At 40.9% G+C, this 21,618-nt stretch overlaps 1 protein-coding gene across 1 annotated transcript in view; it reads left to right on the top strand.

Moving 5' to 3' along the window:
* Nucleotides 1-21,618, top strand: part of CFAP61 (cilia and flagella associated protein 61) — a 318,407-nt gene that overhangs the window by 133,471 nt on the left and 163,318 nt on the right. The window contains exons 14-15 of the mRNA XM_063634162.1: nucleotides 13,710-13,836; nucleotides 17,069-17,146. Of these exons, the coding sequence (XP_063490232.1) occupies nucleotides 13,710-13,836; nucleotides 17,069-17,146 (205 nt within the window). The remainder of the gene's footprint in view (nucleotides 1-13,709; nucleotides 13,837-17,068; nucleotides 17,147-21,618) is intronic.

Here is a 21,618-nt window from a genome sequence, read left to right as displayed (position 1 = left end):
ATAAATGTAATCCAGCATATAAACAGAACCAAAGACAAAAACCACATGATTATCTCAATAGATGCAGAAAAGGCCTTTGACAAAATTCAGCAACTCTTCATGCTAAAAACTCTCAATAAATTAGGCATTGATGGGACATATCTCAAAATAATAAGAGCTGTCTATGACAAACCCACAGCCAATATCATACTGAATGGGCCAAAACTGGAAGCATTCCCTTTGAAAACTGGCACAAGACAGGGATGCCTTCTCTCACCACTCCTATTCAACATAGTGTTGGAAGTTCTGGCCAGGGCAATCAGGCAGGAGAAGGAAATAAAGGGTATTCAATTAGGAAAAGAGGAAGTCAAATTGTCCCTGTTTGCAGATGACATGAGTGTATATCTAGAAAACCCCATTGTCTCAGTCCAAAATCTCCTTAAGCTGATAAGCAACTTCAGCAAAGTCTCAGGATACAAAATCAATGTGCAAAAATCACAAGCATTTTTATACACCAATAACAGACAGCCAAATCATGAGTGAACTCCCATTCACAATTGCTTCAAAGAGAATAAAATACCTAGGAATCCAACTTACAAGGGATGTGAAAGACCTCTTCAAGGAGAAATACAAACCACTGCTCAATGAAATAAAAGAGGATACAAACAAATGGAAGAACATTCCATGCTCATGGGTAGGAAGAATCAATATCATGAAAATGGCCATACAGCCCAAGGTAATTTGTAGATTCAATGCCATCCCCATCAAGCCACCAATGACTTTCTTCACAGAATTGGAAAAACCTATTTTAAAGTTCATATGGAACCAAAAAAGAGCCTGCATTGCCAAGTCAATCCTAAGCCAAAAGAACAAAGCTGGAGGCATCACGCTACCTGACTTCAAACTATACTACAAGGCCACAGTAACCAAAACAGCATGATACTGGTACCAAAACAGAGATATAGACCAATGGAACAGAACCGAGCCCTCAGAAATAATGCTGTGTATCTACAACCATCTGATCTTTGACAAACCTGACAAAAGCAATGGGGAAAGGATTCCCTATTTAATAAATGGTGCTGGGAAAACTGGCTAGCCATATGTAGAAAGCTGAAACTGGATCCCTTCCTTACACCTTGTACGAAAATTAATTCAAGATGGATTAAAGACTTAAATATTAGACCTAAAACCATAAAAACCATAGAAGAAAACCTAGGCAATACCATTCAGGACATAGGCATGGGCAAGGACTTCATGTCTAAAACACCAAAAGCAATGGCAACAAAAGCCAAAATTGACAAATGGGATCTAATTAAACTAAAGAGCTTCTGCACAACAAAAGAAACTACCATCAGAGTGAACAGGCAACCTACAGAATGGGAGAAAACTTTTGCAATCTACTCATCTGACAAAGGGCTAATATCCAGAATCTACAATGAACTCCAACAAATCTACAAGAAAAAAACAAACAACCCCATTAAAAAGTGGGCAAAGGATATGAACAGACACTTCTCAAAAGAAGACATTTATGCAGCCGAAAGACACATGAAAAAATGCTCATCATCACTGGCCATCAGAGAAATGCAAATCAAAACCACAATGAGATACCATCTCACACCAGTTAGAATGGCAATCATTAAAAAGTCAGGAAACAACAGGTGCTGGAGAGGATGTGGAGAAATAGGAACACTTTTACACTGTTGGTGGGACTGTAAACTAGTTCAACCATTGTGGAAGTCAGTGTGGCGATTCCTCAGGGATCTAGAACTAGAAATACCGTTTGACCCAGCCATCCCATTACTGGGTATATACCCAAAGGATTATAAATCCTGCTGCTATAAAGACACATGCACACGTGTGTTTATTGCGGCACTATTCACAATAGCAAAGACTTGGAACCAACCCAAATGTCCAACAACGATAGACTGGATTAAGAAAATGTGGCACATATACACCATGGAATACTATGCAGCCATAAAAAATGATGAGTTCATGTCCTTTGTAGGGACATGGATGAAGCTGGTAACCATCATTCTCAGCAAACTATCCCAAGGACAAAAATCCAAACACCGCATGTTCTCACTCATAGGTGGAAATTGAACAATGAGAACACATGGACACAGGAAGGGGAACATCACACACTGGGGCCTGTTGTGGTGTAGGGGGATGGGGGAGGGATAACATTAGGAGATATACCTAGTGTTAAATGACGAGTTAATGGGTGCAGCACACCAACATGGCACATGTATACATATGTAACTAACCTGCACATTGTGCACATGTACCCTAAAACTTAAAGTATAATAAAAAAAAGACTGTATTCTAAGCCTAAAAATCTTTTTAGTGAAACCACACATTTAATGTTAAAAATGGTAGCTTTGCCTGTCAATATTGCTCAGTTCCTATAGGGAGTACAATATCGTTCTTCCCTTTGCTCTTTTAAAGTCCACACTCCTGCACCCTCTCCAGGCAACTGATCATGGCTGCGGGAGTGGAGGAGAGAAAGGAGGGTGGCCAACCCGAAGGGGCTCCTACAGAGATGAGAGGGGAAAGCAACCCCCACCTTTACACCCCAGCAATGTTTGTATTTTTTAAAACAATGAGTATGCTAACAAATGAATTTGATGGAATTTCATATCACACAAAATGAAGTTCAGAAATGTGAGAGTGGGAGCGACCTTAAAGAAGACTTCCCATCACCTTGCTGGGTTCCTGGCATCAGTTACCCCGAGCTGGCAGTGCCTGCACAGGGCCTTCCCCTTCTGTCCTCGCGTCCCCATGGCATTCTCTTGAAGTGCCAAGATGTTTCCAGTCAGTCCCCTGCACCTGCATGTCAGCCAGGAGTGCAAGAGGAGCCCAGGTGCAGCAGCCAGGGTCCTTGTAAGTCAGAGCACTATCCAGTGATGCTCAGTGACGTGCGCCCTTTGTATCTGGGAAGACTCACACCTGGCTTTTAGAAAGTGAGGCTTTACAAGAGCTTGTTTGTCCCTTAAAGAAGGCCATCGGGGTGGGCTAGGCATACGACCATCGTGGACCGTGGAATATTCCTCCTTCTTGCTCCTTAGCACCTGGCTTCCCTTCTCAAGGTTACCTCATTTTACTCAAGGACAGTTCTTTCTTCATATGCTCTTCAGTTCCACTGCAAGTGTGGTCCAGGGATCAGCAGCAGCAGCATCTGCTGAGACTTTGCTAAAATGCGGAATCCTAGGCCCTACCCCAGGTTTTCTGAATCTGTGTTGCTAACAAGTGCACCAGTCGACTTTCATGCACATTAAAAGTTTGAGAAGCACTGTAGGGGCTTCGGTTTTTTTTGTTGTTGGTTTTTTTTTTTGAGACGGAGTCTTGCTCTGTTGCCCAGGCTGGAGTGCAGTGGTGTGATCTTGGCTCACTGCAAGCTCCGCCTCCTGGGTTCACACCATTCTCCTGCCGCAGCCTCCCCGCTAGCTGGGACTAGAGGCACCCGCCATGACGCCTGGCAAATTTTTTTTTGATTTTTAGTAGAGACGGGGTTTCACCGTGTTAGCCAGGATGATCTCGATCTCCTGACCTCGTGATCCGCCCACCTCAGCCTCCCAAAGTGCTGGGATTACAGGCGTGGGCCACCATGCCCAGCCGAGGCTTCTGCTTTTTTAATGGGTACGTCATCTGGTAGAAAAGAATTGTGATTTATTACAAAAGAAACTATCATCAGAGTGAGCAGACAACCTTCAGAATGTGAGAAAATTTTTGCAATCTATCCATCTGACAGAAGTCTGATACCCAGAATCTACAAGGAACTTAAACAAATTTACAAGAAAAAAAACCCCATTAAAAAGTGGGCAAAGGACCATGAACAGACACTTCTCAAAAGAAGACATTCATGTGGCCAACAGACATGAAAAAAAGCTCAAAATCACTGATCATTAGAGAAATGCAAATCAAAACCACAAAGAGATAGCATCTCATGCCAGTCAGAATGGCGATTATTAAAAAGTCAAGCAACAACCGATGCTGGCAAGGCTATGGAGAAATAGCAACAATTTTACACTGTTGGTGAGAATGTAAATTAGTCCAACCATTGTGGAAGACAGTGTGCCGATTCCTCAAAAACCTAGAACCAGAGATACCATTTGACCTAGCAATCCTGTTTCTGGGTATATACCCAAAGGAATATAGATCATTCTATTTTACATGCACGCATATGTTCATTGCAGCACCATTCATAATTGCAAAGACACAGAATTAACCCAAATGTCCATAACTGATAGACTGGATAAAGAAAATGTGGTACCATAGAATACTATGATACCATGGAATACTATGCAGCCATAAAAAGAAACAAGATCATGTCCTTTGCAGGGACATGGACGGAGCTGGAAGCCCTTATCCTCAGCAAACTAACACAGGAACAGAAAACTACACCGCATGTTCTCACTTATAAGTGGGAGCTGAATGATGAGAACGCATGAACACATGCGGGGGCAGGGGGTGGGGGAACAACACACATTGGGGCCTGTCAGTGGGTGTCTGAGGGGAGGGAGAGCATCAGGGTAAGTAGCTAATGCACGCTGGGCTTAATACCTAGGTGATGGGTTGACAGGTGCAACAAACCACCATGGCACACTATGTAACGTATGTTTGTCCTGCACATGTATCCTGGAACTTAGAATTAAATTAATTTTTAAAAAAAGAATTATGTTTATCTGTCTTCCAAATACAGATTTTCTATAAAACATATAAGCCATACCTACTTTACCTTTTATTCTTTTATTTTATATTTATTTCTTTTTCTAGACAATTTTAGAAGTTTAAAGGCCACACCTACTTTAAACCTTTTATGATCTAGTAATTTTTTGGTACTGTTGAGTTATTAAGTTTCTTCTATATATAAATATAACCTTTTGGTTAGATTTGTAAGAATATGTGGACTATAACAGTTTTACATATTTTTTTTCTATTTATACCAAGTAATGCTTTAGTTTCTCTTGCTTGTTTCTAGTTCCTGGCCCTTTTTTCATACACACTTTCCGCCTGTGGTTTTCTAAAACCATTTTTTGCATTTCAAAATTTAGATTAACAATGAGAATGCTTTCGTTTGGAAGGGAAGGAAAAACCAACTCAGAATGGCTTCCACTGTAGGACATACTGGCTCACATAAGCAGGAGGTCTGGAGATAGGCGGGGCTTTAGGGTTTGTATCTCCAGGATCTTGGTTTCTTTCCTTTCTTCCACCCTCCCTCCATCCTGAAATTGACGTCAATCACATTGACAAAATGGCCACTGGGTTCGGGGGTGCAGGAGGAGAGCGCTGGCTGATGTCTGTTTTCCTTCCCAGAGGCCCCAGCAAACCCACCTCATTCATCCAGTAAAATCCACAGCACTGACTGCATACGTGTGCCAGCCCTATTCCAGGTGCTGGGGAAACAGAAATGATGCAAACAGACAGGAATTCTTGCCCTTACGGGGGGCCTGCATTCTAGATGGTGGAGAAAGATGTAAAGGAAAGAGATCAAATGCACAGTGTGTAGGCACTGAGGGCGAACGTGAAGAGTATAGCAGGTGTGGAGAGGGGATCAGAACTGCTGAGTGGGAGAGGGGCTGCCGTTTTGCCTAGGGTGACAGGAAGGGTGGCCATGAGTAAAGACCTGAAGGAGGTGAGGAGGAGCCACTTGGGCATGATGAGGGCACAGGTCCTCCACAACTACTCTTTAAAAATGTATCATGTTCTATTTTTTGCTTCACTTCTCTTGACATTTGGGATGAATTGTTTCTGCTCTTAAGTTTGGTTACTTTAAATTTCATGACCTCGTGTTCTGGTCCTCCACCTAATTTCGTTCTTCTTCCCTTGGGAAATTATATTTGTGTCTGTCGTCTGCCCTCTGGCTGTGCTAGTGAGCATTGGGACAAATTATTCATTCAGTCATTAGTGATGGCTACCTCTTCTGTCAACACACTCTACACCCAGGTTCCCTCTCCTTTTGTTTAATGACTACGGGCCTTTGAGAGGAGAACATTTCCTAATGTTTATGTTAACTTGCACTTTAATTGTGGATAAATTAAATGCTTCCTTTATGATACATTTTCTTCATATATTAACCTCTAGGACATTTCCAAACTTAATACGGGGTGAGTGTGTGCTATAGATGATTCTTTTTCTATTTCCGCTGCTTGCTCATTCTTGACCTACCCACTGGCTTTTCTGTCCTCTTGTTTATTCATTAGCAGAGAACAAATTCAGGTGAATTGGTCACCCATTCCATCTTGCCACCCTTTCAGATGATGCTTTTCCGGAATTTGACATTTTAAATGTGGGGAAACGTTTCAGATGTATTTGGCTAACCAATATTTATTGTGCTAGGAATTATTTTTTATAAATAAATATTTACTGCTGAGTTAGATCATACAGCCATCCACTTGGCTCAGTAAATAAAATGCATTTAGCTGGTTGTCCTTTAAGCAATTCCTCCCCTCGCCATTTCTGTTTTCTTTGCTTTTCTGTGGGTGGCTCACACAGAAAGTTACCATTGTACCTATTTCAGGCCTGTGTTATTGTGGAGAATGTTTTAACATCATCAATCCTTGGCCCCTTCTGCTTTTAATCAACCACCTTGAACAGAACCCAATAGAAACTTCATTTTTAATTTTGTGGGTTTTGTTTTCTTTCTTTCTCTATTTTTTATTTAAACTGGAATACTAATGGCTGTCAAATCGTTTCATCATTCTATTACGATGATCACTTCTTTGGAATTCAGAAAGACTCAAATCACTTTTTCTTCTCCCTGTCATTTCATTTTTATTTACTGGTATTAAAAAATTGCCCTATTTTCTGCAAGACATAAAGGGCATCCAGATAGGAAGAGAGGAAGTCAAACTATTCTTGTTTACAGATGACATGATCCCATATCTTGAAAATCTCATCGTCTCTGCCCCAAAGCTCCTTAAGCTGAGAAACAACTTCAGCCAAGTCTCAGGATACAAAATCAGTGTGCAAAAATCACTAATATTCCTATACGCCAACCACAGTCAAGCATAGAGTCAAATCAAGAGTGCAGTCCCATTCACAATTGCCACAAAAAATAAATAATATACCTAGGAATACATCTAACCAATGCGAGATGAAAGGTCTCTACAAGGAGAACTACAAAACACTGCTCAAAGAAATCAGAGATGACACAAACAAATGGAAAAACAGTCCATGCTCATGGATAGAAAGAATCAATATCATTAAAATGACCATACTGCCAAAGCAATTTATAGATTCAATACTATTCCTATTAAACTACCATTGACAGTCTTCACAGAACTAGAAAAAACTATTTTAATATTCATATGGACCCCAAAAAGAGCCAGAATAGCCAAGGCAATCCTAAGCAAAAAGAACAAAGCTGGAGGCATCACCCTACCTGACTTCAAACTATACTGCAGGGCTACAGTAACCAAAACAGCATGGTACATAGCTAATCTCCCTCACTGATTCAAGGTGGCTTTAGAACCATGCTTGCACCCTTGGGAAAAGAACGCTAAATCCTTCTGGTTACTGAGTACACATTCGCTTCTGGGAAGGTCAGGCAAGGTGATATGTGGAACGGGTAGAGGGAGGTGGGAATGTTCTCCTTCCTGGCTATAGGCCATGGGACTGAAAGATGGGAGCTACCATAATGGCTAAAATGAAAGAATGACCAAAATGGAAGAAGCAACTTTCTATTGGAAACTTGCAGAGAGATGAAAGTAGGGCCACGTTTAGGTGCATCCAATGAGCCACCATCTTCTGAGGTCCTGCCAGGCCTAAGTCGGTACATAATCATTGAAGCGGACTTTGTTTTATTGGATATTTATTTAGCAGATTTAAAGTTCATTCCACAGAAGGTCTTGGTATCATTTTATAGACCCTCAATGAATACTCTAAATCTTGAATAGGGTAAGAAATAAAGATAGCTGCTTGATAATTTGACAACAGTATTCTGTTGGTACGGATGACATAATATATATTTTGAGATCCATGTCACTTTAATTAAGGATTTTAATTAGTGTTTTTTGTTGAGAATAAAATAGTATGCATCCTTACAACTTTGTCTTAAAGTCATTGTATTTTTCAAGGGGCTTTCTCTAGCAAAAACACAGATGAAGGTCTCCATAACAATTGGTCCACTTCTAACCTCATATGCCTTATTTAAAACTTTAAAGAATTTCAGAATTATTTCTCAAAATATGGTCTGGAGTCAGTAGCAGTTCAGCTCCACGAGAGCAGAAATTGTGGACTGTCTGGTTCCCTGATGTATCCTCAGCACCCACAACATGCAGGGCACACAGCAGATGTTTAATAAATATTTGTGATGGAGTGAATGAATAATTCTTAATGAATCCATTTTAATCATTGATTTTAAGGAAATATATCTTAATTAAGAGTTTATTTCTTATATGTATTCATTTTTCACTTTTGCCTGCCAATTGCTATGTAGAAGCAATTAGAAGCAATTAAAAGCAATTTCCTTTGTAAAGGAAATACCCATGTAGCAACAAGTATGTGTCCCGTTTTTGTTTGTTTGTTTTTTGCTATGAGAATGCTTTATTAGGCAAAACCACATACTATGAAAATGCCTTAAAATGCAACAGGAGGAGATGTGAAGACACAAAGAACAAGTGCATAGTGACACATGGCTATCAGAACACACTAAGAATCCACACCTCTTCCACCCTTTACCCAGAAAAGGAGGGAGCTAGACCACCTCCTCCTCAGGTCCCCCACATCTCATTCTAGTTAAAGCGAAAACAAACAGGCTGCTGTTCTCAGCACCCAATGTGAAAGGAATAGTATATATACAGCCACCTTGCCTCAGAGCCTGCCAAAAAAAGGTCACATGTGGAATAAGACTTACATTCTGATTTTTTTTTTTTTTAGATAGAGTCTCACTCTTTTGCCCAGGCTGGAGTGCAGTGTCACGATTTCGACTCACTGCAACCTCTGCCTCCTGGGTTCTGGGTTCAAGTGATTCTAGTGCCTTGGCCATCCAAGTAGCTGGGATTACAGGCATGAGCCACCATGCACGGCTAATTTTTGTATTTTTAGTAGAGATGGAGTTTCACCAAGTCAGCCGGGCTGGTCTTGAACTCCTGGTCTCAAGTGATCCTCCTGCCTTGGCCTCCCAAAGTGCTGGGATTACAGATGTGAGCCACCTCACCCAGCCAGCCTACATCCTGCTTTTTGAGCTGAGTAAAAACCTTTTGGGAAATAGTTCTCAGAGGCACATACGGGCATAGAGAGCAGCCCCATCCAGTAGGAATACACTGTGAGCCACATGTGTAATTTTAGATTTTTGAATAGCCACATTAATTTAAAAATCAAAAAGTAGGTGAAATTAATTGTAACATTTATTTCTTATTTAACCCGTTATATCCAAAATATCGTTTCAGCGTGTAATCAATATTTAAAAAGCATGAATGAGATACTTTATATTGCTTTCTTGTACCAAGTCCACAATTCAGTGGATATTTTATTCTTACAGCACATCTCAATTCTGAGTACCAGATTTCAAGTGTACAGGCTCTTGTACTGGACAGTGTCATTTTAGAGGAGGGCACAAACATACAGCCATAGCCCATTCCTCCCCCTGAAATTCTAGGAACAAAGGAAAGCTCTGAAATATTCCTCTTTGGTGAATATGAATAGCAGAGATGAATGCAAAATGGTTGTGACCCCTGATCAACAGTAGATTTCCATGGACAGACTGGTGAAACGATGTTTGCAGTTTTATGCTACTTTGCAGGAAGATAGCCCCATGTCCCACTGAACATTTATTGGGCACCACTGTAGGCCACGAAAAGCCCTGGCCTTTTAGAGTGGACCATGATATGGTCTGAGCTTCAAGCCTTGCTGGGGGAAGATGTCCACTTACTCTCACTTTCCAGTCTAGTATCCAACAACACTCTTTATAACTCAGTTGTAGTATTTATTATATGTAAAAAAAAAAAAAAAAAAAAAAACATGTAATAAGCATGGGGAAGCTCTCTGACTATCTCCATGCAAGCTTCATGATTAGTTCACTTAACAGCTATTTATTGAGCATCTACCATGTGCCAGGCATTGCTCTAGCCATGAGGTGGCAGCAGTGAGCAAATAGGCCAACACTCCCATCTTTGTCAAGTTTTATTCTAGTGGGAGGAGACAAGCAGTGAAAAACAGACAAAGTAGGAAGTGCTGTAGAGAAAAATAGAACAGGGAATAAGGATGGAAGGTCAGGGTCCAAATTTTAAATAGGGGATCAGGGTCAGGAAGGGCGTCATTGAGAGGGTGAAGTTTCAGCAAAGACTTAATGTTGAGGTGATGGAACAGGCTCATAGATTTGCTGGAGGAGAATTACAGGTAGGAACTTCTGATGAGGTAACTTCTGATGAGGTAAGAACTTCTGATGAGGCAGGAACTTCTGATGAGGTAGGAACTTCCTCAGGTAGGGAATTCTGATGAGGTAGGACCTTCTGATGAGGTAGGACCTTCTGATGAGGTAGCAACTTCTGATGAGGTAAGAACTTCTGATGAAGTAGGACCTTCTGATGAGGTAGGAACTTCCTCAGGTAGGGAATTCTGATGAGGTAGGACCTTCTGATGAGGTAGGAACTTCTGATGAGGTAAGAACTTCTGATGAAGTAGGACCTTCTGATGAGGTAGGAACTTCCTGAAGTAGGAACTTCTGATGAGGGACTATGTCTGGCATGTTTGAGGAACAGCACAGTGGCCTGTGCAGCAGAGCAGGGAACCCAAGAAGCCAACTATCTGGAGATGAGTCAGAGCAAGCAGCAATCCTAGAGGGAGGGCACAGGGATGGAGGCTGTGGTCATGGAGAGTCGGAGAGGGGGCTCTCAGCCACTGTAGAACTTTGGCTTTTACTGGGGAGTGCAAGCTTATGCTTGTCAACGTAGCAAAATTATGGTAATTATTAGACTCCCTGCTGCATCATGTTTGTTTAATGAAGCTCATATATTATAATCTTTTGTATCTTACTTTATGCATTTAAAAACATTCTGAGAGGGGCCATACACATAAAAGAGGTTAAGAACACCTCTATTACTGGGAATTTGAATATAAGAGTCTTGTGATCTGACTTAACATTTGATAAGCATTGCTCTAGCGAATTGGTGGAAGACGGCTTGTCAGGGACAATGGCAGAAATGTGGAGAGACACTAGATGCTGTTCTAGCAACCCAGGAGAGAGGTGGTGGAGGCTGGACTAGCATTGGAGGTCTTAAGAAGTCATTCCATTCTTAGATGCATTTTGAAAGTAGAGCCAGCCCAAAGTTAGGCTGAAAGAGAGGTGTGCAAGAAAACAGATGAAGCCAAAGATCTGGGCCTGAACCACTGGAAGGATGGAGTTGTCATTACCTAAGACAGGAAAGACAGCTGGGTGGAGGGCTTTGGAATGGAAACAGTGAGACGACTGTTAGATGGCCATGTCATTTTCATTTGGGGGATGTAGTGTACTTTAGCTTAAGTTTATCCAGATCTTCCACAGTATCTTAAATGTGTTGTCTGACAGCAGTTTCTGAGAGAGGCGTATTAAACTCTACCAGTATGATGGTGAATTTCAAACTCTTCTCATAACCCTGTCCATTTTTACTTCAGTATCCTGGAGCTTTATTGTTAGACACCTATAGATATGGTATTGTTATATCGTCCTAGTGAACTTTTATTATCACATAAAGACCTTTTCCTCATGATTTTTGCCTTAAGATCTGGTTTATCTGATATTTATATAGCTATGCCAACTTATTTTTTTGCTATTAGTTGCCATTCCCTTTTCCTTTCAATTATTTTGGCATTACACATATTTTTGTAACAGCTTTATTGAGATGTAATTCACATGCCATACAGTTTGCCCACTTCAAGTGTACAATTCAGTGGTTTGTAGTAGAGTTACAGCATTGTGCAGTTACCACGTCTATCTGATTCTAAAACATTTGTATCACCCAAAGGACACCCTGTACCTGTCAAGCTGTCACTCCCATTCTCTTCTCCCCTCAGCCCCCAACAATCACTAACCCACTGTCTATCACTGTAAATTTGCCTATTCTGGACATTTCATATAAATGGAATTACACAACACGTGGCCTTTTGTATGTGGTTTCTCTCACTTCGCACAATGTTTTTAAAGTTCATGCATGTTGGAGTATGCATCAGTACTTTGTTTTCTTTTATGGCTGAATAGTGTTCTGTTGTATGTATAAATCATACTCTGTTTATCCATTCATCAATTGATGGGCATTTGGGTTGTTTTCTCTTGGGCTATTGTGAATAATGCTGCTATGAACATTCATGTACAGGTTTTGTGTGGATATATGTTTTTAATTTGCTTGTGTATTTTTCTAGTGCTTTTGTGGTCTTGTTTGTTACATTTACATCTTTAATCCACTGAACTAGAGTTTGGTGTAAGTTGGTCGTATAACAACCAAGTTCTTATCTTTCACTTAAAATTGCTCATAAACATTATTAAGATGGTATTAATTGTTAATCTTTTTATTAGTTAATAATAGATATAGATATTGTTCTTTGCAAATATGATACTTTGTTCATAATATGGAAGCATGTATTAAAATTTAAGCACAGGTGTTCCCTACAGTTAAAAGTTAAATAGATTAGGATATTTTATTGTATCAGCACGAGGAGGAATGGCATTGTCCCATTGAGTAATAATACCCTAGTAACTGCAGAGAATTCACTGCAAGGCTAGCTACATAATATACAGGACCCATTCCAAAATGAAAATGTGAGGCTCTGGCCTGGTGTGGGGCAGTCAGTCTCTCCTTCCCATGAGCTGCAACCCATGGCAAACAGGCATCCAACTAAGGGCTTGCAACCTCTGCACCAGGATGCACTGAACACCTAGGTGGGGGATGGGTAGGAGGTCCACACTGAGTTGCTAGCCAAACACGCCGTGGCACTCCCTGCCCAGGGTGGGGACAGCCACCCCCTTGGTCTGACCAGAGACGCCATGTGTCATGTAGCTGACTCATGAGCCTCTCTATACCCTTGTCCAGGAACCCCACTGGGTGTTGGCTGAACACGGGCTTCCCCCAACCAAAGCAACCAATGTCACCCCTGGCAGAAGGAGGAGGCAGCTGTCATGAGGCAGGAATGGGGAGGCTGTCTAGGGCCCAGGGTGCCAGGGGCAGGGAACAGGTGGGAGAAAACCATCATGGAGAGACCGTGGGGAGCACACGTGAGCAGAGGCTCCAAGGCCCCTGACATGCTCCATTGTGTCACTCAACTTCACTTAAAAGCATGAAGTCAAAGATAAAATTATTAAGAATTTTTGAACGGTGGCCTCAGAGCAATAAACTCTGAGTGTGAGGCTCTAAAAAGCACACAGCACTGTGCCGCCCCCTGGGTCCCACACTCATGAAGCCAGCCCTGGTGCAACGTGACTTCTTCCTAACATAATTTAAAAATTGGAAGGATTTTGACTCTGTTTATGAAATAAATCATAGTGCTATTTTAAATTAAATGTATTTAAAGTATCTGTGTTGTCTTTGGTTAATGGTATTATCAGTGATATTTACCTTATTCTTCACACTTTTTTGTGTTTCAGGTTTTCTATAATGAAATGAGTTACTTTTATAATTACTCAAACCCCAGTGTTATATAAACATACTTTACTGGATATTATTTTATATAAGTGTGATATGTTACAATTCTGTCTCCATTTGGGGGGGGAATACATATTTAGTACTTTAACTTAAAAATACATTCCTCTCCTTACCCAGGTCCATTAATATAAGATTTGCCACTCTGTTGGATACTCCTGGTGTGGAAAATCTTGTCAGCACCCTCATGTTGAGTAAAAGCATATTGGAGGACTTAGACCGTTACAACAAGGCTCGCAAAGACCCTGTAAGTACCTGATGTGACCAGACCTCAGGATATGGGACCATTATGATGACCCATGTAGATTCAGCCCTGAGACTTCCTTGGATCTGAGTTGGAAAATCATATGGCAGGGGGCAGTGGAGGTAGAGTTAGAAGATGGGAGCAAGAAGAGAAAACCATGGAGACTGGGGCTTAAGGAAGTGAGACCATTTTCAGTGGGGATCCCCCAGAGGGATCAGACACCCAAAATCCTTCTCAGGAAGATAGAAAATTTGGACTTGATCCAAACAATCATATCAAAATGAGATTGATCCTAGTCTTTGGGATAGGTAGATACAGTATGACCATGGTCAGGGAAGGGTAGGTTAGGAATCCATAGGTATCTGGTGCTCACCTCAGCAGCACTGGGTACCAGATTGAGGGTAGTGGGACCCTATTTGAGCCTATGAGATGACGAGTCTGACCAGACCCTTTTGTTGAGCTGGCTGCATTGCCCAGGATTACATGGGCTGGGAAAGATCCTGCATGATAAATGTTGGGTTCTCTTTCTAGTGTAGTAACGCGTGCATGTGCTATGGCAAAAGTCAGGCTTGTGGCAGTCTGTAAATTAATACTGCTGTCTTAGGGCCATGACAGTTAATCTGACTACACATGGAAAGATGAAAGAATATTGTGCATAGTCACTTTTTTGATACATTTTATTTTGAAAAAAATTTATTGAGGTATAACCAATAAACAGTGTGATGGATTTCACAATTTGCATACACCATGTAACCAGCACATGTTTTAAGAAACAGACTAACCACAGCCTGCTGGAAGTCCCCTGATGCCTCTACTCAGGCCTTTCCCTAAATTAATACCACCTTGCTTCTAAGATCAGAGATTGGCTATGCCTATTTTTGAACTCTACATAAATGGAATCATACCGTTTGTTTTCTGATATCAAGTTTCTTTTGCTCAGCAATGTTTGTAAGAGTCATCCATATTATAGCATGAAGTATTTCATGGCATGAATATACCACCATTTATTTCTTCATTCTACTGTTGAGGTCATTCGGGGAGTTCCAGTTATTTGCTCTTTTGGAAAAAAACCTTTTAGTTAATTTTTAAGTCACAGGAGGGAGACACCAAACACCTAAACATAATGTCATATACACACATGTTTACTATTTATAAAGGCATCAGAGTAAACTGAAATAAAACTTCTCTTCAGCGCATGGTTTTTGCTTTGGTTTGTCTTGCATTCTTTCGGTTCTTCATTTTTTGCACCTTCCCTCCTGGCCCTCTAAGTGGTATGAGGTCAAGTCCTGGTTCTCAAAGTGTGGTCTAAGGAACCTTGGGGGTCTCTGAAACATGAATTTCCTGGGAGTCTGCAAGGTAAAAACTATTTTATTCCTTTTCCACTGTGTCGAGATCTGTACTTATGGCGCAAAAGCAATGGTGGGTGAAACCAGTGCCACCTCAGAGTAGGTCACGGAAGTGGCGGCAAACGTCCTAGTGGTCCTGGTGTTCTTCACTGTCATCTCCCCCAGTAACTGCAGAAAGAGCAAACCACAGTGGAATATCCCTGCACACCTATCAGAATGACTAAAACAAAAAATAGCGATACTACTAGCCGCTAAATGCTGGCAAGGACATGGGGAAAGTGGATCTCTAGTGCTGCTGTGGGAGTGTAGAATGGTGCAGCCACTCTGGAAAATATTTTGGCTGTTTATTTTTTTATTTTTATTTATTTATTTGTTTATTTTGAGACAGAGTCTCGCTCTTGTTGCCCAGGCTGGAGTGCAATGGCGCGATTTTGGCTCACTGCAACCTCCGCCTCCCTGGTTCAAGGGATTCTCCTGCCTCAGCCTCCTGAGTAGCTGGGATTACACGTGCCCGCCTGTAATTTTTGGATTTTTAGTAGAGATGGGGTTTCACCACATTGGCCAGGCTGGTCTCGAACTCCTGGCCTCAGGTGATCTGCCTGCCTCAGCCTCTCAAAGTGCTGGGATTACAGGTGTGAGCCACTGTGCCCAGCATTGGCTGTTTATTTAAAAACTAAAACTGCAACTATCTTATGGCCTAACATTTGCACTTGTGGGCATTTGATCCAGAGAAATGAAGAGTTTACACTAATGTTCATAGCAGCTATTGTCAGCAAAGATATCCTTCAACAGATGAATGGTTAAACACGCTCTGGCACATCATGTCATGGAATACTACTCAGCAATGAAAGGAGTGAACTCTTGATACATGCATCGGCTTGGATGAATCTCCAGAGGATTATACTGAGTGGGGAAAAAAGCCAACCCCTACGGGTTATATCCTCTAGAGTTCCATTTGTGTGACACTTTGAAGTGACAAGATTTTAGAAATGGAGAACAGGTTATCTGATGCCAGAGGTTAAGGATGCAGGGAGGGTGGGGATAGAGGGGGCAACTCAAGGGGTTTTGTGGTATTAGAACTGTTCAATATTCTGACTATAGTGGTGGATACATAAACCTATAGAGGTGATGAAATCATGTGAAACTTCATACACCACACACACACACACACACACACACAATTGTATCAATGTTGGTTTCCTGCTTGTAGTATTATACTATGGTTTTGCAAAATGTTATTATTAAGGGATACTGAACAAAGTGCACAAGAAATTTCTGTTTTATTTCTTACACTGCATGTAAATCTACAAGTATGTCAATTAAAGAAAAGGAAAAGCCAGTTTCACTAAGGAATATCCTTGATGAAGCAGTAAAATTATTAACTTTATAAAGTCTCAACCCTGAGGCCAGGTGTGGTGGCTCACGCGTGCAATCCTAGCACTTTGGGAGCCCAAGGCGGGTGGATTCCTTGAGGCCAGGAGTTCAAGACCACCCTGGGCAACATGGTGTAACCTCATCTCTACTAAAAATACAAAAATTAGCTGAGCATGATGGGGCACGCCTGTAGTCCCAGTTGCATGGGAGGCTGAGGCACAAGAATTCCTTGAACCCAGGAGGCTGCAGTGAGCTGAGATCATGCCATTGCACTCCAGCCTGGGCAACAAGAGCTAAACTCCATCTCAAATAATAATAATATCTCATAGGGTTGGTGTGAGGATCCAGTGGACATAGGGAGGGCGTTTAACTTACTACCTGACCCAAAGTAGGTGTTGATAGATGTTTGTTCTGTTGTTGTTATGTGAATGTGGTTAAGACCCACTGTTGCCTGCTTCCAAAAACATTCATAGCCATATTTTTAAGGGTCTTAAAATATATGCTTATCTTTTCAGGATGGAACACCGCTGCAGGCATTTGTAGCTGAAGTTGCAGAACAAATAGTTGGTATTGCAGTGATCAGAAATGAAATGGTAAATTGTGAAGTGGATATAAATTTCTTTGATTGTGCCTTGCTATATCATGAATTAGCACACAGTGCCCCTTTTGGAGTTGTACTTTTACTTATTTAATGTGAATGTCTCCTTTTTCTGATGGATATCATCATCATCTGCCTCTATGCCACTTGGAGGACTTGCAATTCTCCATTTTTTTGCAGTTCAAAATATTTAGTATATTACAAAGACTACATGCAAATATTCTCACCCTAAAAACTCAGATAACTTTCCACTACCTATACATATATTAATATACTCCATATATTAATATATTCTAAGTATTACTACTGTAGTGATGCATTTGTCCCTTCCAGCATTCTTCTTTGCACTTTATTACATATATCATGTGTGTGTGTGTCAAATGGAAATGCCATTTTATTTTTTCCCAGTGCACAGCCAGCTATTTCAAAGCATTTATTACTGAATAATCCATTCTTTCTCTTTTGATTTTAAAATGCTGCTTTTACATTTATTAAATTTATATATGCCTATGTCTATTTTTAAACTCTGTTCTGTTCTGTGGATTTATCTGTTGATACCTATTGCATTATCATGTGCTTTTATATCTAATAGGGGAGTGTTCTCTCGTTTGGTGTCTTCTAAATTTTCTTGTTTTTTGTTCTTGGTTATTTCCTCTCCCAAACCTTGTAATATTTATTATTAATATAGTTGTACCTACGTGGATTCTATAGAACAATTTAGGCAGAATTGACATTAAAATATAGAGACTTCCCTATTAGGATCATGGATCATGGCTTTCTATGTTGTTGTTGTTGTTGTTGTTGTTGTTGTTGTTGTTGTTGTTGAACTTTTTGGGTTCTTCAGAAACATTTTGTGGCTTCTTTCATGTGGTTTTCTTTGCATAGTATTTTGTGCCATATGAGTTTTTGTTTGTCCTGTGGGTCCACTTTCCACCTTTCTCCACCCTGTTCTGTCTCAGGGAGCCTGACTGATGGGCACAGCATTATGGGTGCCTTTGCCTTTTGGCTGCCTGTTGGGTTTGGTGGATGGAGAGCCCTGACAGAAGGAGGAGCGGACAGTGACGTCAGGTGCCTCAGCAGGCTGATCTCCACTGAGTTCCCTGACATTTCAAGGCTGCCTCTTCATGATACTCTCCTTTTGGATTCCTGTAACCAGCTCTTCTCCCGCGCCACCCTCTTAAGAGTGGGAATAGCTTGTAGTTGCTGCTGCACAGTCCCTACTTATCTCCTTACACCTGCCCCATCCTTGTAAATATTCCCTTTATTAAACCACCCTCCAATTATCGTAATTTGATCATACTATCTGTTTCCTGCTGAGACCCTGACCTGACACAGTTCTAGACATTGATCACTTATTTCTACGTGTTTTATGATTTCTCTTGCTATTCTGAGTATACACTTTTTCTCATATTTTCTAAATGTTTGTCTTATGTATGGAAAAACTACTAGTGTTTGTATTTTGATCTTGTATTCAATCACCTTTATGAAATATCTTTGAGCTTGGAGAGTTTTTCCACCGATTCTCTTTTCTGCCGCAGCATCACCTCCACCCTATTCTACTGGTCAGAACAGTTAGAGGGCACGCTCAGACACAAGGGGTGGAGGCAGACTTCTCTCGATGGGGGTGTGGCAGAGTCATTTTGCAGAAGAGTATGAGGGATGTGGGATGACAGGTACTGTCCTGGTGGTCATCTTAGAATTCTTTGGATAAGAGAACCTGCTACACCTTCCTTTTCAATATTTATACCTTTAGTCTTTTTCCAGTTTTAGTGTATGGATAGAACAACATTGAGTAGTAGTGTTAATAATAGCTGGCTTTCTGGTGTTCTTGATTTTAATGGAATGATTTTATACTTTCCTTCATTTAGCGTAATCGTGGCTGTAGGTTTCTGATAGATATCCCTTATCATGTAAGGGAAATTTTCTTCTCTTTCTATCTTATTAAAAGTTTTTATTATGAATGAGTGTTGAATTTTATCAAATGTGTTTTTGACATCGAGATGTTCACATGGCTTTATTTCTTTAATATATTACACACTTTTCTCTTTCTTAGATTTATTCCTCTTTTTGATCCAATATTTCTTGGAGTTAGTTATTCTTTTAGAGATGGTGTTGGGTAGTAAGGTCCCTGAGTCCACACAAATATGATAAGTGTTCATTGGTCCTCATACTTGTATACTCATTTGGCTGTGTATACTGATTTGCTCATTCAAATTATTATTATAATTATTATTATTATTTTGGAAATGGAGTCTTGCTCTATCCCCCAGGCTGGAGTTCAGTGATATGATCTTGGCTCACTGCAGCCTCTGCCTCCCGGGTTCAAGCGATTCTCCTGCCTCAGCCTCCTGAGTAGCTGGAATTACAGGCGTGCACCACCACGCACGGCTAATTTTTGTATTTTTAGTAGAGATGGGGTTTCACCATGTTGGCCAGTCTAGTCTTGAACTCCTGACCTCAGGTGATCTGCCCCCCTCAACCTCCCCAAGTGCTGGGATTACAGGCATCAGCCACCTGTGCCAGCCTCATTCTAATTATTTCTCATCAGAATGTTGTCTTCCAGTATCCAATGTCATTGATAAAGTATCTGATACCAACCTGATTCTTGATCCTTTATGAATAAATGTGTGTTTCTTTGCTCTCTTTCTTGAGAATTAAATTTTCTTTTTGTCTCTGGAATTCTGAAATTTTGCCAAGAAGTATCATGGCTCTTTTGGCAATTTTTCTTCTATGATTTCATTAATTATTTCTTCTCCTCCATTTTCTCCATTCTCCTTTTCTTAAATTCTTTTTTAGATGGATATTAGATCTTTTGAATTGATTCTTCAGTGTCTCTGAACATATATGTTACATTTTACTCATCATTTTAGATTTCCTCAATTTTGTCTTCCAAATCTCTAATTCTTCAGTTGTGTTTATTCTATTACCCAAGTATTCTATTGGAATCTTTATTTCAGAGTTCACCTATTTAACTTCCAAGTCTCTTTCTTATTCTCTTATTGTTCCTTTTTGGTATCAGCTTGTTTATTACATGCAAGAACCTTTTTGATCTCTCTGAGTACACTCTGTATAATTTTTTTTAAAAATTCTCTTCTATTTCCTGAATAATTTGTCTTCTCTGTAGTAAGTTGTATGTTTCTCTATGCTGGTCTTTTTTTATTTGTCAGTTTTCCTCAAAAGTCTGTCCATGTCATGAGTGAAAGATTAAATGATCAATTTGGGTGGCTGGCATGGGTATCCTTGACAGTTGTGCTTGTATGTTTCTCCATGGCATCTCCCTTCTCACTGGTAGTGCCACCGCCCCTCTGTTTGATTGGGAGGGATGGCAGTATCTGGCTTCCCCTTGTGTGCTTGAATGGAGTACCAGCCGGCAGGCAGGGACTCCAGGTGACCCAAGGTAAGAAGGTTTCACCTGTAGTAGAGTTTCCTTCCAACGTAAAACTGCCTTACTTTTTTTGTCCTCCATTATGTTCTCATTACACCAAAAATAATTTTTGTTGTTGTTATTTTAAGGGATTTGGGATGGGAAGAAAATTAGATGCGCATGGCCCATCTGCTGTTTTGAGCTAATAACCTCTGTTGGCTCTTTGCTTTTTGTTTTTCAAAGATTTCTCAGCCCTATACTTACCACTCATTTTATTTTATAATGAGAGATGCCTCCTTGGTAATTAAAGAAAAGTCATATAGTATAAAGGCCATTACAGGGTCAATGCAGATTGAAAGGTTGCCAGAACTGCCCTAGGGTACCGCCACTGGCCCGGTTACCCTGAGCTCTGTTTCCTCTGTGCTTTGTGACAGAAGCTGGAAAGGCAGGGGACCTCGAGGAGCTTGGCCACAGATGCCACAGTTTTCATGGATTTGCTGGTGCCAGCCTTGCTGATCACAGAACACATCGGGGCCTTGCATTCTCCAATTTCTGTTCTTGAAAGTAGGCTTTTAAAACAATTTTACTGTGGAAAACAAGGAGAAATATAAGTTGGCGTTTTGCAACCTGCATATGGTTTGATTTTTCCTGCATTTTGGGTGCGTTTACTGCTGCTGTCATCAGAGAGTCACACTCACCTTGGAGTGCTCCCCTCCCGCCACACTCCTGACAGCATGCACTGCTGGGAGGTGACACAGGACAGGCTGGCCCAGGGCACAGTTAGCATGAAGGAGACTTGGGATCCCAGTGCAGTGTGGGGACAGAGGGTGGACCAGAACCGGGCCTGTGGAAACAAGAGCAGTGTGCCTGATATTTCCTTTACATGGGAAGACACTCATCAGTCCTTTAAATTACCTTCCTCTGTAAAAATGTTACACATCAAAGAGGGTAGAAGGTTAGAAGTGCACAGGGATAAGGCCCAATTATGCAGTTTTATTGTAGGCCAGCCAGCCATATATGTAATCAAAGTGTATGACTTGGGGCCAGGCATGGTGGCTCACACCTGTAATTCCAGCACTTTGGGAGGCCTAGACAGGCAGATC

Source organism: Symphalangus syndactylus, chromosome 24, assembly GCF_028878055.3.
Source record: "Symphalangus syndactylus isolate Jambi chromosome 24, NHGRI_mSymSyn1-v2.1_pri, whole genome shotgun sequence".
NCBI lineage: Eukaryota > Metazoa > Chordata > Mammalia > Primates > Hylobatidae > Symphalangus > Symphalangus syndactylus.
The sequence above is the reverse complement of the archived record's forward strand: the minus strand, read 5'-3'. Positions and strand labels throughout refer to the sequence as shown.